General features: G+C 39.2%; 2 protein-coding genes across 2 annotated transcripts in view; one reads left to right on the top strand and one right to left on the bottom strand.

The window, feature by feature from the left end:
• GNB4 (G protein subunit beta 4) overlaps positions 1 to 652 on the bottom strand; it is a 109,487-nt gene extending 108,835 nt beyond the window's left edge. The window contains exon 1 of the mRNA XM_067536485.1: positions 524 to 652. The gene's annotated coding sequence lies outside the window, so the exon portion shown is untranslated. The remainder of the gene's footprint in view (positions 1 to 523) is intronic.
• A 1,743-nt stretch (positions 653 to 2,395) lies between these two features.
• ACTL6A (actin like 6A) lies at positions 2,396 to 12,867 on the top strand. Its single transcript, XM_067536484.1, has 14 exons — positions 2,396 to 2,561; positions 3,941 to 4,017; positions 4,205 to 4,379; positions 4,972 to 5,072; positions 6,860 to 6,957; positions 7,673 to 7,767; positions 7,993 to 8,099; positions 8,186 to 8,275; positions 9,406 to 9,467; positions 9,815 to 9,929; positions 10,328 to 10,408; positions 11,539 to 11,634; positions 11,736 to 11,822; positions 12,437 to 12,867. The coding sequence occupies exons 1-14, from the start codon at positions 2,537 to 2,539 to the stop codon at positions 12,515 to 12,517; spliced, it is 1,290 nt and encodes a 429-aa protein (XP_067392585.1). The 5' UTR covers positions 2,396 to 2,536; the 3' UTR covers positions 12,518 to 12,867.
• Positions 12,868 to 14,406: the final 1,539 nt, after the last annotated feature.

Raw genomic sequence — 14,406 nt, 5'->3', positions numbered from 1 at the left:
TGGGGATCGCTAAACTGGATTTATAGCTGCTTTACACTGCCAGAGGAGCATAAACAGCTACTATGCAGGACAAGATCTGGCCCAAAGTGTCAAGTACTGTACGCTTTCCATGAAGCATTATTTCAGCAATAACCTGAAAAGATATAACATTGAAGGATAAATCCTTTGCCATTATAATTCCACATTTTCTGAATTATTCTCTTTACTACAATAATTTCTTCCTCCCCCAACAATTCTCCCTTGCGTACCAGTGCCACATGCTGGAAATCATGATAATACCATCAACAAAAGGTTTAATAAAACACATAAGGGTGCCCAGTAACCAGACTTTTCATCCAACATCTAATACAAAATAGGATTAACATTTACTGTATCTCCCTCATCCCAGTATCTTGCAGAGTTTGCACTTTTGTTAAACTAAGCATTTCTTCTCAATTACAACAGAATAAGCTGAAATTCCTGTTAAAGAAACAGAGAAAGAGAACCAGCGTACATGTCAAATTAAATTAAAGGAATCACTTACCCTTAAGAGCTAATACATTCAACCATCTCCTGGTTCTCTTACGACTGTGGGTTGTTGTTTTTTGTCCTAATTGTCTTCTATTGCTCCGTTTTAATATTTCCTCTGCATTTCAGTGTCATTGGCGTAGGAGGAGGAGACTTACATGGAGGCCGTCAATCACCAGCCCACTTTTAGTGTGCAGCAGGCTGGGAGTTGTAGTCCAAAACACAAACATCTAGCCTACTTCTTTTCTCACACTAGTGTAAATTGAAAGTAACTCTACTGAACTCAATAGAACTATAACTTTGAAAACTGTAAGTGAAAGGAGAATCTGGCTCATTACAATTAGATTCTTTTTGTCCTTTTTCTTGCTTCACTGATGAAAAATTACATTTTGTTGAATTAGAACATCTTTCATATAATAAGACTTCCAGTTAAAGGAAAGTTTGTGCAGGTGGCCACCTGAAAAAAATGGATAACTTCTTATGTATTTTGATACATAGCTTTAATACTAAGTAGTCTACAATAATTAGGTCTCATGCCACTCTGGGTACATCTACATAGGGATAAAACACCTGCAGTTGGCCCCCGGTCAGCTGACTTGGGCTTGAGGGGCTTGGACTATGGAGCTAAAAATCACTGTGTAGATGTTTGGGCTCAGGGTCCCGGAACTCAGGCTCCAGCCTCAATCCAAATGTTTACACAGCTGGGCCATGGGTCTTCAATCCCTCTATAGATGTACCCTCTAATATTTTCCTCAGGGCAAAAAGGCAAGAGATGCATTTTAAAACATGAAACAGTTATATTTCTGTATAAATAAACGATGACTTATTTATACAGTGCAAGTAAATACAGAGCACTTTACCAGTAAATATAAAGATGACAGGCCAAGGCCTGCTCTCAGTTACACTGGTGTGATTTCTAAGTAACTCCATTGATTACAGTGGCATTACTCTGAATTTACACCAGTGTAAATGATATTTGAATTAGGTCCAAGATCCTTTTTCCAAGGAACTTACAATACAGAGAGGGTGGGTAGGGAAACTGTAAACAAAAGAGCAAACAGCTTCCTTTGAGGCTCAGTTTCCTGTAGAAAGTAAGAGTAAAAGCTTACTTTCTTCTTGGATCTCTCACTTTCTATTATTTTTAAAATGTATAAATTAATTAAGTATAATTCAATGGAGGATTAGTCCTGATAGGTTTCACAAAGGAAGTGACTTTTAAGGAGGGATTTAAACAAGATGAGACAAATTTTATCCTCAGATACTTGTACAGAACTTCCACCAAAGTCAATGAGAACAGCGCATACCTGCGTGAAAAGAGAATTCAGCCCTATGTATTTTACACATTACCTACTATTCAGTATCTGATCCTTGTATCAGGATGCAGAAATTAGCCAGCTATAGAATCTGGAAAAATGGCCTTCATTACTCTAAAATAGACCGTAATCAACCGGTTTAGGGCTTGATAGTGGTCAACACAACGCAGATCATGGACACTTGGAATTTGATGTGACTCCACCAATCTAGTTCTCTAGTCCCTAAACTGGAGATCCCTCCCCTAACCCCAAATACCCTTCTTTAGCCCCCCTCCCCTAATCCTAGCTCCCCACCCCCAACCGCAGAACGCCTCAGCCACCCCTAGCCTCCCTGTCTGTCAATCAATTCCTTTCTATCTCCACCCGTCCCCAAAACCCCGCCCTTTGCTCCCCAAGCCCCGCCCAATCCCTCTGCTGACCCGCCCCGCACGCGGCAACCATACTTCCTTCCTTCCCGCTTTCTCCTGGCTGGGATAGGCTCCCCGCTCGCTCGGTCCGCCCCCTGCTGGCCACTATTGGTTGCTTTGGCAGATGAGGCGCGCTCTGTTAGCTGGAGGGTCGAGAGCATCATGTTAGGGTGAGCCGGCGGTGTGTGAGTCAGAGCGGAGCGCGGGCCGGGCTAAGGGGGACTAGGTCGCAGTCGCTATTGTTGCCAGAGCAGCTAATTACCGGGGGGGCTGCCAGGAGCGGGACGAGAAGCAGGCCCAACGGCAGCCATGAGCGGCGGGGTGTACGGGGGAGGTGAGTGCCCGTCACTCTCCCGCCCATGCAGCTCCGCCCCCCCCGCAGCTCTCCCCCCCCCCCTTGCCTGCTGCTCCCCCCAGGCCTCCCTCCGCCTCCTTGCCTGCTGCACCCCCAGAGCTGTTCCCCACCAGCCTTCCGCCCAGCTCCTGCCTCTGGCCGCTCCCCCCCCCCCGAGCCCGTGAACTAGCTGGTCCGTTACATTGGCTGCCGTTTCCCACAAAGGTCTGTGCTGTCCTCAGCTTCCCTCCGCCCCCATTCATGAACCTTTCCCTGTTCCCTCCCCACCTAGCAATTCCCCACTTCATGCTGCTGCAGCGTCCCAGCCCGTGAGCCTGCTCCCTGCAATCGTGCTGCTGCAGCTCCGGTCCATCAGTCACAACTTCCATCCCAGCCGCTCTCTCATCTGAAGATACAGCTGTAGGGCTCCACCCATGAGCACCCCTCTCTCTGCTCCAGCTCTCTCGTTTATTAAAACTTAGCTTCCCCCACATCGTTCTTCCCATCAGAGCTCTATAACTCCACTCAGCTTTTTCTGCTGCGGCGATGCACCGTGCTGCACTGTTCGTTATAAGTTTTCACTGAAATGGAAGTTTTGAAGTTTGAAGGCTGCCTTAGTTTCTGTCCTTAGTACATTTTTCATTGAGGCCTTTCCCACTTGTTAGAACTGTGAGACAGCCAGATTAGTGGTGTCATGCAACATTTGGTGCTGTTACATTGGTGGTGGAAAATTCAGGTTAGCACTACAAGACTAAACATTTATTTGGAAGCCAAGATATTACAGTCTTGGGCCAGGCATCTCCTGTACACCGTGCTACAAGATTAAAGATTTAATTTTGTCAACCAGGGCCCCAATCTTGTTGAGCCTTTGCAGAGCCCTTTTGGGGATCAGTCCTTAAGAGACTGAGTGTATTTCTTAATGTAAACACTGGTGTCTATAGACTGTTACATCTATTTTTAACTTGTTTTCTGTTTAATTTCTAATAATCCAAGGAAGTAGGGGCCCATGTAATTTGCTGTGTGAGTAAATCATAACACATTCTGAAAATCTGTTCCAGAAGATGGTTCAATATTTTTTTTCCTCTCTGCAAAAATTGTCTTTTTTGCTTATTGTGAACAAAAGTACTATTTTATTAATTATTTAGTTAAAATACAATGGCTTTTTTGGATCATTCTTGTGCAACTTAAATTCCTGATAGAAAACGTTCTGTCATTCTTTGACAACTTTAAATCTTGGTTAAAAGTTGTGGTGGTGGTTTGTACTCATGTTTAACAAAATGTAGTTTTGGCTTATATATTTTTGCTGGTAAACACAGTTCTTTTAGTTGTTGTTATATGACTAATAACTCTAACTATCTGTTCACTAATAATCCTTACAGATGAGGTTGGGGCTCTCGTTTTCGATATTGGTTCCTATACAGTGAGAGCTGGCTATGCTGGTGAGGACTGTCCAAAGGTAAGAGTCGTTGTGACCATAGAAGATTAAAATATAAAGATGTATTCTGTGAGCCAGCAAATAAGTTCTGAGTTTGAAGAAAATATTTTGAAAAAAGGTATAGCTGAAATGAAAACAGAACTTTATGCATGAGTAAACAAATACACACCGTGTAACTGTCATACCCTATCCACATTTTACATTGCAGGTTGACTTTCCCACTGCTATTGGCGTGGTACTGGAAAGGGATGATGGCAGCACCCTGATGGAAATAGATGGTGACAAAGGCAAACAAGGAGGCCCTACTTATTACATAGACACCAATGCACTGCGAGTTCCAAGGGAAAATATGGAGGCTATTTCACCCTTAAAAAATGGAATGAGTATGGTGCTCTCTCTTTTTCCTCTAGTTCTTAAAATCTGATCACTAACTTTACATTCAGCTGCAAATTACATCTGTCATAAGCAAAAAATATTAACATTTAATTTCATTAATACTCTTGGTCTAAAAGTGAAAAACACAGAAGCATAGAAGATTAGGATTGGAAGGGACCTCAGGAAGTCATCTAGTCCAACCCTCTGCTCAAACTTTAGAATAAAGTTATTTTAGTTATGATCTGAGGAAGAACTATGTAGGTTTTCCCCCATCTAATAGGTTGGATTGGGTCCCATCTGATAATGGGGGTGGGGAAAAAGAAGGGGATTTTGTGAATTTTGAAGACTTGCTCAGGAGAAAAAAAGTTGACTGATTGATCTGTGTGTTTTAAAGTTATGTTTTCAGATGACAGTTCACTATGTGTCTGAAATGAAACATTGTCTAAATGTCTAGGTTATTGGTCTATTTATTACAGGAGAGGGTGGGTGAAGTTCTGTGGCCTGTGTTGTGCAGGAGGTCAGACTAGATGATCATAATGGTCCCTTCTGACCTTAAGTCTATGAGTCTAAACTTCTGCAACTGCTTTAACATTGTTACAGTTGAGGACTGGGACAGTTTCCAGGCAATTTTGGATCATACATACAAGATGCACGTTAAATCTGAAGCAAGTTTGCACCCTGTCCTAATGTCTGAAGCACCAGTGAGTAAAAGCATATTTCCTTCTTTGAAATGTCATAATGCATAAATTGTCTTTGAGATCTAGGCAGATTTTAATCTTGTTTGTACAAATCTTGTACGGAATTGTAAATTAGGAATTTTGAAAATTACAAGGGGGTAGTAATTTAAAAATATTCTGCTGGATTATTTTCTGCATTTTATTTTTTGTTATTCCCCCCAGTAACTTGAAATGATAGCTACTCTTGTGATATAGCATACACTCTCTTCTTAAATGCAGATCACATATTGCAAGCTGAATTTCCTCTTAGAGCTTTTGCTTTTTAATAGCTTTCTCTTGTTTCTTGGAGGAGGGAAATGTAAAATTGTAGGTAGCCTTCTATTATATTAACTAAAAGTAGAGATGCTTTTGAAAATCATTCATTACATCAAGCCCTTCAAAAACAGAACTAGGGAGAGTAATCTGTATAATGGTAAGGCTTTAACTTGGTTCTCTGGACTACTCAGTGGTCGCATAGATCAAATAAAAATGTAGGAGTAGGAATATAAATAGAAAGGTGGATTGCAGTTCTTCTCCTTGCTGTGCTCTGGATTAGAAGACACAATATAGGACTCTGAATACAAACTATGGAAGATGCATACAGTGAAGATGAAGCCTCCTTTAATGCAATTATTGTAAATAAAATTTTTCCACATTAGTGTATTGAAAGCGGGGACTGAAAGGTTCCAGATAGGCTCAGGTAGAGAAAGGAATGAGAGATTGAATTGAGAATGACTGCCTTTCCCTTTTCAGCTAGCAGTTCAGAAGCACTTGGATGTTACAGAGAATGCATGCTATAGAAGTATCAACAAAAATAAATTCACCCAAGGCTGGCACTAAATTCAAGTGGTTGCTGTAATGAGTTCTTGGTTTTGCTTTAGTTCTCGATGTATAGATGTCCATGGAACAGAACATACCATCACAGTTGATGTACCTGAAACTGTCAAGCAGGCAGACGGCTTCTAAATGCATAGGGAAACTGAACTATCCTCCCACTCCTAAACCTGATACCTCCAGAAGGGCTGAGGCACAGTGATGGAGTATGGCGCAATCTGCATTGGGGGTTGCTTGTTCAGTGGCTAAATGAAGGTCTTCAATCTCACTCCTTACATGAGGGCTAAACTCATTTAAAAATTAAACAATTATTGAGTTAGAAGAACTTCCCAGTAAAATGGGATTTCCCATCTGCAGGTGTGTCTTAGCACGTTGTCTTTGTCTTTGCTTAAGTAAAGCTATGGTAAGATGTTTTGAAAGCTGGGAACGATGAATTCAGTTCTCTCCTTCAGGCAAGTCACTTTTCATCTGTGTACATGCACATTGCCTCATGTAAAACAGAGGTAACACTTAATTCAAAGAAGTCTTTTGGGCCTTAATTTCATAAAGAGTTTTGAGATTCCAATATGGAAGTGGCTCTAGAAGTGTTAAGTGTAGTAACAATGGCTTAAAGTTGAACCCCCTTGAAATGCACTTAGACTTCCTTTTACTTTTCAGAAAGCCATCCTGTGTTTGTGTATGTCTGGAATGAAATGCTTGTATCACAAAAAGTGAATTCTAATCTCAGGAAATAAAAATTCCAAGAATATATATATTCTTTTGTTTTGTTTTGCTTTATGTAATTTTGCAACTGCTCTTAAACTACAACTTTAATAATCCTAACTTTCTTTTTATATCCTGCTGGCATCCTGTGAGCATACAGTAATAAATATAATGGATCTTGAGGTAAACATAATATTTCTGTTTGCCTGTTTACCTATTTTTTTCCTCTTTTGTAGTGGAATACCAGAGCAAAGCGTGAGAAATTGACAGAACTGATGTTTGAGCATTACAATATCCCTGCTTTTTTCTTGTGTAAAACTGCAGTTCTTACAGCGTATCCTTGAAATGTTGATCCACATATTTTTCCAAGAAATAAAGCAAGTGTCTTCAAAGTGGCATTATTAGAATAAGATAATTTACTCTTTTCTTTCTAACCAAACTTAATATTTCTGTAACAATCCATGGGGCTAATGTGACTAGAACAGCTTCCACTTCTATGCTTCCTCCTTAGTGTTTGATTACGAAAACCTTTTGGTGTGGTTTTTGGTGTGTGACTTTTTCTAGGGTATATTTACATCATATGCTATTTGTTAGAATCGTGCATGCCTAAAAAGGCTTTATTCAAATTACTAAAATGCAGTAATTTCTGTCTCCTGCAACAGAAATCTGATGAGATCACTTATTAAGCTTTGCACTGCATTATGTAAATATCTTAAATTAACATGTACATTTTAAGAGGCAGTTCAAAATCTAAATGAATGGGAAATATTTTATTTAGAAATTGCTGCACAGTATTACTTTGAATTTATATAATTTTTCATCCAAGGAGCTCAAACCCGTTTGCAAACATAAATAAATTAAAGCCTAACATGCATGTGAGGTTGGTATTATTACTTTTATATAGACGGGTAAATGGAAGAACATAGCAAGTCACTTGTGGGGCATAGACTAGAACATCTAGGGTCCTTGCTGCTAGTTGTGCTCTAACTATTTGACAAAATTCTCTCCCAAGTAAAAATTCTGTCATTCTCCCTAACCCTTCTGACTAGCTTCGCTAATGGGCGATCTACGGGCCTGATTTTGGATAGTGGAGCAACTCATACCACTGCTATTCCAGTGCATGATGGATATGTACTTCAACAAGGTAAAGTTTCACAGCAGTATAATTTGTATACTGTGTTAGTCACATTAAGAAACGAGTTTCATTACTAATATTAAAAGAAAATGTGGTATATTTGAAGGAGGAGAAGCCTGTGTTGTTTGTAGGGGATGGGAGCGGAGCTTTTTCGTTTCAAATGAACAATTTATTGCAGATATCTTATTGTGTAAGGATTTAAACATAGTCCAAAATTCTATTTATATTTTGTAGGCATTGTAAAATCACCCCTTGCTGGAGACTTTATTACTATGCAGTGCAGAGAACTGTTTCAGGAAATGAACATAGAGCTAATCCCTCCATATATGATTGCATCAAAGGTGGGAAAATGAACTGGATTTAAAAAGTGTTCATTTTTTGGACTGTAAATTGTTGACTAACATAGTATTCTTTTCTACAATTGCAGGAAGCAGTTCGTGAAGGATCACCAGCAAATTGGAAGAGAAAAGAGAAGTTACCTCAGGTCACAAGATCTTGGCACAACTATATGTGTAATGTAAGTAAATCCTTTCTTCTCCCCTGCCCCAGAAAGAGATCCCATTTGCAAGTGTATATTACAGGAAGCTTTTTGTGTGAGAAAATTAAAAAACTTTCTGCCCAAAAATATGGGAGGATGTTTTTCTTTTGGGGGGTAAAGGACGAGAAACTTCTTTAAAAATCAGTTTAGCTGCTCTTTCATTTTTAGAGTTCCATCAGATAATCTTGTTTTTGTCTCCTGTTTGAAATTTGCACACACTGAAAATTTTAGGGCATTATGACTTTACTGGCTGGATAGGCTTGTAGGAGTGGTTTTAGTTTGTGCGGATGTTTATAGTTAGGCCTGGTTATTTTTTTTTATTTTAAATTGTGTGTCACAATAAGAGTTACAAGGGTAAAAGCAAGGAAAGTGCTTGTGTGTCTATATCAAGTCCTGGGCGCACTCAGACTTGCCATCACTTTTTATGTTCCATTTTTAATGCAATACAGATCGTTGCATGTGATGGGATAAGTACCTAACAAAGGAGTTACCGTACTGGAGTGTACCTTTATAATCTAAGCCAGATCTCCCCTCCCACAATTCCTTTGTGGGAAACTGAAGCTCTATCTTGAGAGTCTGCTGATCTGGTCTTTTGTGTTGTTGCAGTGATATTGCTGAGCACTTGGTTCTCCAATGGTTAAATCTTCAGCTCTCAAATAGGCTTTTATCATCTGATCATATTTCCAGGCAGACATCCCCAAATGGATATATTATTAAATATGAAAATCCATGATAGCTCTGATCAAGTCCAGCCTTGATTATGAAAAGCCTTTCATTCCCAAGGGGAAATACTCCACTGTCATTATGGGAGCTGTTCTAGCTTCCGATTCCTTTAAACCCTGTTGCGCTAGAAACAAAACCTTTTAGAGTTGTTCACAATTCTTAGTGTCTAAGGTAACGTGCTGTGCTAAATAGTATGTACTAAAATGCATTCATGGCTTTTTAAAGAAGCGTTGTAAATATTTTGTGCACTAAGTTTTGTGACTCCAAATATGCTTGCTTATGATGTATGGCTTTTGTCCAGTTTCACATTTATGTAATTATATGATACTGATTTCTGAACTGGAATCCTTATAACACACCTTTTCCTTTGATTCTTCTCTCCATAGTGTGTAATTCAGGATTTCCAAGCCTCTGTCCTCCAAGTGTCAGATTCAACATATGATGAACAGTATGTCGTATCTCCTTTGTAAAACTAGCAGTATGTGTATGTCAGATGTGAATTTATCAGCGTTAGGAGTCCATGGTTTCTATGGTTGAGTTTATTGCAAAAGTATGATGATAGACAAAATCATTTACTTTTGGAGTTAGGAGTACCTTGAATAGCTGGATTAGAGATTACACTTGCCATGCCAATGTGCAGAAATTCTAGTAACAATCAGAAAGATTGCCAAAAGCACAGGTCGTATTGTTAAACATTTGTTCTTTAGAATTATGCTATTGAGAAATTCACTGCCTTATGTGCACTGAGATTTAGCATCTTTACCTTCTGACCAGTGTTCCAATATCAACCTCCAGGGTAGCTGCACAGATGCCGACAGTTCATTATGAATTCCCCAATGGTTATAATTGTGATTTTGGTGCAGAGCGTCTAAAAATTCCTGAAGGATTATTTGACCCTTCCAATGTAAAGGTAAAATAACGAAAGTAGTATGTTAAAATTTGCAAATATATGTTTATTATGAAGCCCTCGTACCTCAATGCAGCGTTTTCTTTATATGTGGGTACAGTATGTTATGATGGTACAGAGCATAAAACTATGAAGCTATGTTTGTATCTACACTGTATGCTCTCTGGGGCTAAAGCATATCTGTGTTGGGGGTGGATTAAGAAGAAATGCAACTGCAGCTATGTGGTACTGTCTTTAAATAAAACTCACGTGGTGCTGAGACCATGGTGATGTGTGGAATACAAATTTAGATAAATTAAAAGATTTTTGTCTGCAGAAATCTTAGAACCCTGTTCATTCAGTGCTTTAATGTGTCTTGATGTTTTGAAGCACTGATATGCGATTCACTAATTTTGTTCCAGGGCTTATCTGGCAACACAATGCTGGGTGTTAGCCATGTTGTCACCACAAGTGTTGGAATGTGTGATATAGACATCAGACCGGTAAGTGTTAGTCAGATATGAATTATTTAAAGCATAGATATTTTTGTGTGTGACTACACTGTATTTTAACTATGAAAATTACTGAAAAGGCATGGACACTTGCCATCAGTTAAAATGGAGATCTTGACCTCTTGAGGTTATTCTGAGGTGCCTATACATTATCATCTAAATGTTGTGTAACTATCTAGGGGAATATGTAGATAAGACATCTGAAGATTGCTGTTCCCATGTTTGAGAAACACTGTCAGATTCTGAGCTCTGTTGTACTGATGGAAATGCAGACATTCCATTGAAATCCTGAATCACTCTGGTTTCACACACGTCTAACTAAATAGATAAATAAAATGGTATGTTAAATATCCAGAGTTTGATTACTGTACAATGTGCAGTGAGTTAGCTTCAAATTGTCATTTTTTGTTCATAGCTTTTTGTGACTATTCATCCTCCTCTATTTGAAGATTAAATATAGTTTCTAAAATTAACTCACTGTATGGTGCAGGTGGAAAAAGAAAGCGCATAATTAAAATTCTCCTTTCTGCTTCCACCAACACCATCTGCTGAAGCGCATGTAATGTTCAGCTGTGTGCAGTTCTGATATTGGCTGCACATGTGTTGGTCCATCCATTGCACTTCCTAATTGCAAAGTCAAGCTGGCTGGGTAGGCTGTGTTCCGTCTTTGGCAACTATCATATTAGTGAATGTAAATATATTTCTTTATACAGCATTGACACATCTACATTTTTTTTTCTAATGGGAAAAAAAAATCCTTCCTATCTTTTTTGTGGATGGTGCATCTAGTTGTGAGTTCCTGTATATCAGTGTGTAGGGCTGAGGGGGGCAGTATGAAAACAAGCTGCTCTGTAAGTGCTAAAGGTTTAAAACAATAAATAAGAGATTTAGAATCAAGTCATCAAACTGACTTTTCCCCCATGTATCTTTTAAAATACTTATTTTTCACATGGTAGAAAACTGATTTGTACTAATAACGGTGTAACTTTGTCTAGGTGTCAAATGTACTTTTACACTTGATTATATGTTCTCATGGCATTTTTCTTTTCTCTGTATTATGAAAACAAATGTTTCCAAAATACATTCAGAATGAACTCCATGGGTCATATTTTTCTTTCCAGGGCCTGTATGGCAGTGTGATTGTAGCAGGTGGAAACACTTTAATACAGAGTTTCACAGACAGACTGAACAGAGAGCTCTCTCAGAAAACTCCACCGGTAAGACAGCTTATTAAATTGCTGCTTTGAGTCGTATGGTCTGTATGGTTGAGCAACCTATCAATTTGATCTTGCTGATGTGTATTTTTTTCTCTGTTCAGAGTATGCGGCTGAAGTTGATAGCAAACAACACAACAGTGGAGCGGAGGTTCAGTTCATGGATTGGTGGCTCAATTTTGGCTTCCCTGGTCAGTAAACATACGTAGATTTGGGAAGGAATGCTGAGGAGCATCATTAGCTGAAACCCTAATTCCATAGGAGTCTTATTAGTGACTGAGTTTCATAGCAGCTGCTGTTTCTGTAGTAAAAGCTCTGCTGAGCATGGTGTGGGAGGGGAGAAACCTGATGAAAAAAATAACTAATACTCTGTGCATAAACCAAAAGAATCTTAATTAAGCTTCTTTTCCTGCCTCCAAAGGGGAAGGAGGTGAGGCTCCTGAGGTACCTTTGCTGGATTTTTGGAAAACTATATGCTATCTCAAGTATTTTAAAAGTAGTAAACTTGCTCTTTAGATGTATTTTTGGGCCTGATCCTGCCAGTTGCTGAGCTCGCATGAGACAAGGATAGGAGGGAGTAGTTTAGTAATACCCAGAGAGGGGAGGTGGAATCAACTGTTGGTGTGACAATCTTCTCTAGTTGCTTAACATGCAAAACTCTGTTTAAAGATACATTGAGGTAGCTGGAGCCATTGCCCTATGTTACAGCCTGAAAAATGTAAAGGCTGGTGTGCTTTTCATGCTGTCAGAGCTAATGATACTCTAGTTATAGCACTGATTTTTTTTCCCCCCCACTGTTTTGCAGGGTACCTTTCAACAGATGTGGATCTCTAAACAAGAGTATGAAGAAGGAGGGAAGCAGTGTGTAGAAAGGAAATGCCCATAGACTTCACACTGTGAGAAAACTGCTGCCTTCCCAGTGCTCCTTATGTTTTATAGCTTTAGTGTACTCAGGAATGGGATGGAATTTTTTGTAGAAAGTTTATACTTGTTTTTTGTGTGTGTGCATACTTCAAGATCCATTTTAACAAACCTTAGACATTGTTTAAAAGGCTTAACTGGTACTGTCGCAGAAAATGGATGTTTCATCCCTTGAAATGCAATAACTCTTATAATAAGCATTTTATAATTTTGTATAAATGTCTATTTTCTCTAAAAATCTTTTTTCCTGTGGGTAGCTTTACAGGTTAGCTGAAATGCTCTTGCATCAAATTTATTAAAAACAAACAAAACTTGTCCACTTTTACAGATTAGTCTTCCCTGTTGATATCTTAGCCTTAACAAATTACTGTCTTTTAAAAAAAAAAATAAATAAAATGGCCATTTTCACATTTTGAGCAACACTGTTCTTCAGCAAGCATTCATTACTCTTCTGTAGTTAATAAACAATCCAATAGGAAAACTGTTTTTATATCAAGAACGAGAGTCCTGTAGCATTTTAAAGACTAACAAATTTCTGTAAGCATAAGCTTTCGTGGGCTGCAACCCACTTTGTCAGATGCATGAAGTGGAAACTACAGATAGGTGGTGTGTGTGTGCGTGTGCACACACACATTTTTCTATATCTGTCTTAGGCAGCCTAGTTCAACATAAATTGTGAAGCTGTTGCAATAGTAGTAGCCTTCTAATGTTCTCTTGATCCACTCCTCTTACAGGAGATGCTGTACTTATGAAGTTATTAAGGCCCAGAATTTAGGTTGTGTATAAGTTTGGTCCTAAAACTATTATGAATAGAAATGATTTAATTTCAGTGAGTATTTGGCATATACAGTGCTTTCCATCTTCATAGATATGAGACTCTACTTAGCTTGGACAACAGTGTGTGATCTAGGTAAGTAGTTTCCTCATTTTAAAGATGGAGAACCTGAGGCAGACAACAGTGACTGCCTAAAGCCACAAAGGAAATTGTGTCAAAACTTGGTTTAGAACTCAAGACAGCCTGGTTCTGTTCTATATTTAGACTACACCCCTGCCATAATGAAATGTTGGTTCTGAATTTTAAAATTCCCCTTTTAGAAAACCAGACAGCACTGTGCCCATCTCTTCTTTAAACTATTAAAAAAGGCCATATGAATGCTCTGGGCATCCTAACAATTAGATTTACAATCCCTTTTACAGCATGCCTTGGTCATCAGTTTGGGCTATTTTGGATCAAAGGAGAGAGACCAAGGCTATGTTTACACTGGCGGCGGCAAATTTGCTGCTGCCAGATCGATCTTTCATGATCGATTGAACGGTCAGTGAGACCCGCTCAATCGATGAGGGAGTCGACTGAATAAGTTCACCCCCTCAACTAGCGTAGCTTTCCCGTCAGTTCAGTGCAATGTGAACAGCACGCAGAAGCAGTCGACGGGAGTTACGCAAACTACTCTGCGTGGTTTGCGTAACTCCCGTCGACTGCCGCCAAATTTCCGAGTAAGTGTGAACAAGCCCTGAGTTCCAGATTCTCAGGGCTGTCAGAGAACACTGCTTGCACTATCCTCTCTCCAAACAAGGCAGGATCCAATTCAGGTGCCTCTGACTACACTTGCAGTATGGCACACGGATCGTTCTGACAGTCACGATAGAAGAAAAAAACTGCTTTGACTAGTTTGTGCGCCAGCTTAGCAGAATGCAGGAGAAACTTTAAATGGTGAAAAGTAAACAAGACCCTTACAATTGTTTGAATAATTTTTAAAAAATGTTTAGTAAACAGGAAAGAACTCCTATACTTAGTCTCTAACTTCTATATAACCACATTCAATAGCCATCAGTGAACTGTCAGAATGTATCTGA

The sequence above is a fragment of the Emydura macquarii genome, unplaced genomic scaffold, assembly GCF_026122565.2.
Source record: "Emydura macquarii macquarii isolate MOO-44397 ecotype Brisbane River unplaced genomic scaffold, CSIRO-AGI_Emac_v2 contig_3603, whole genome shotgun sequence".
Lineage (NCBI taxonomy): Eukaryota > Metazoa > Chordata > Testudines > Chelidae > Emydura > Emydura macquarii.
This window is presented reverse-complemented; position numbering and strand designations above follow the sequence as displayed.

Excerpts from the sequence above, each read along its gene's own strand:
- ACTL6A (XM_067536484.1), top strand. The coding sequence starts at position 2,537 with ATGAGCGGCGGGGTGTACGGGGGAG. Across the intron at positions 4,018-4,204 it reads CTGGTGAGGACTGTCCAAAG|GTTGACTTTCCCACTGCTAT; the intron begins GTAAGAGTCGTT and ends TTTACATTGCAG. Across the intron at positions 8,100-8,185 it reads CATATATGATTGCATCAAAG|GAAGCAGTTCGTGAAGGATC; the intron begins GTGGGAAAATGA and ends CTACAATTGCAG.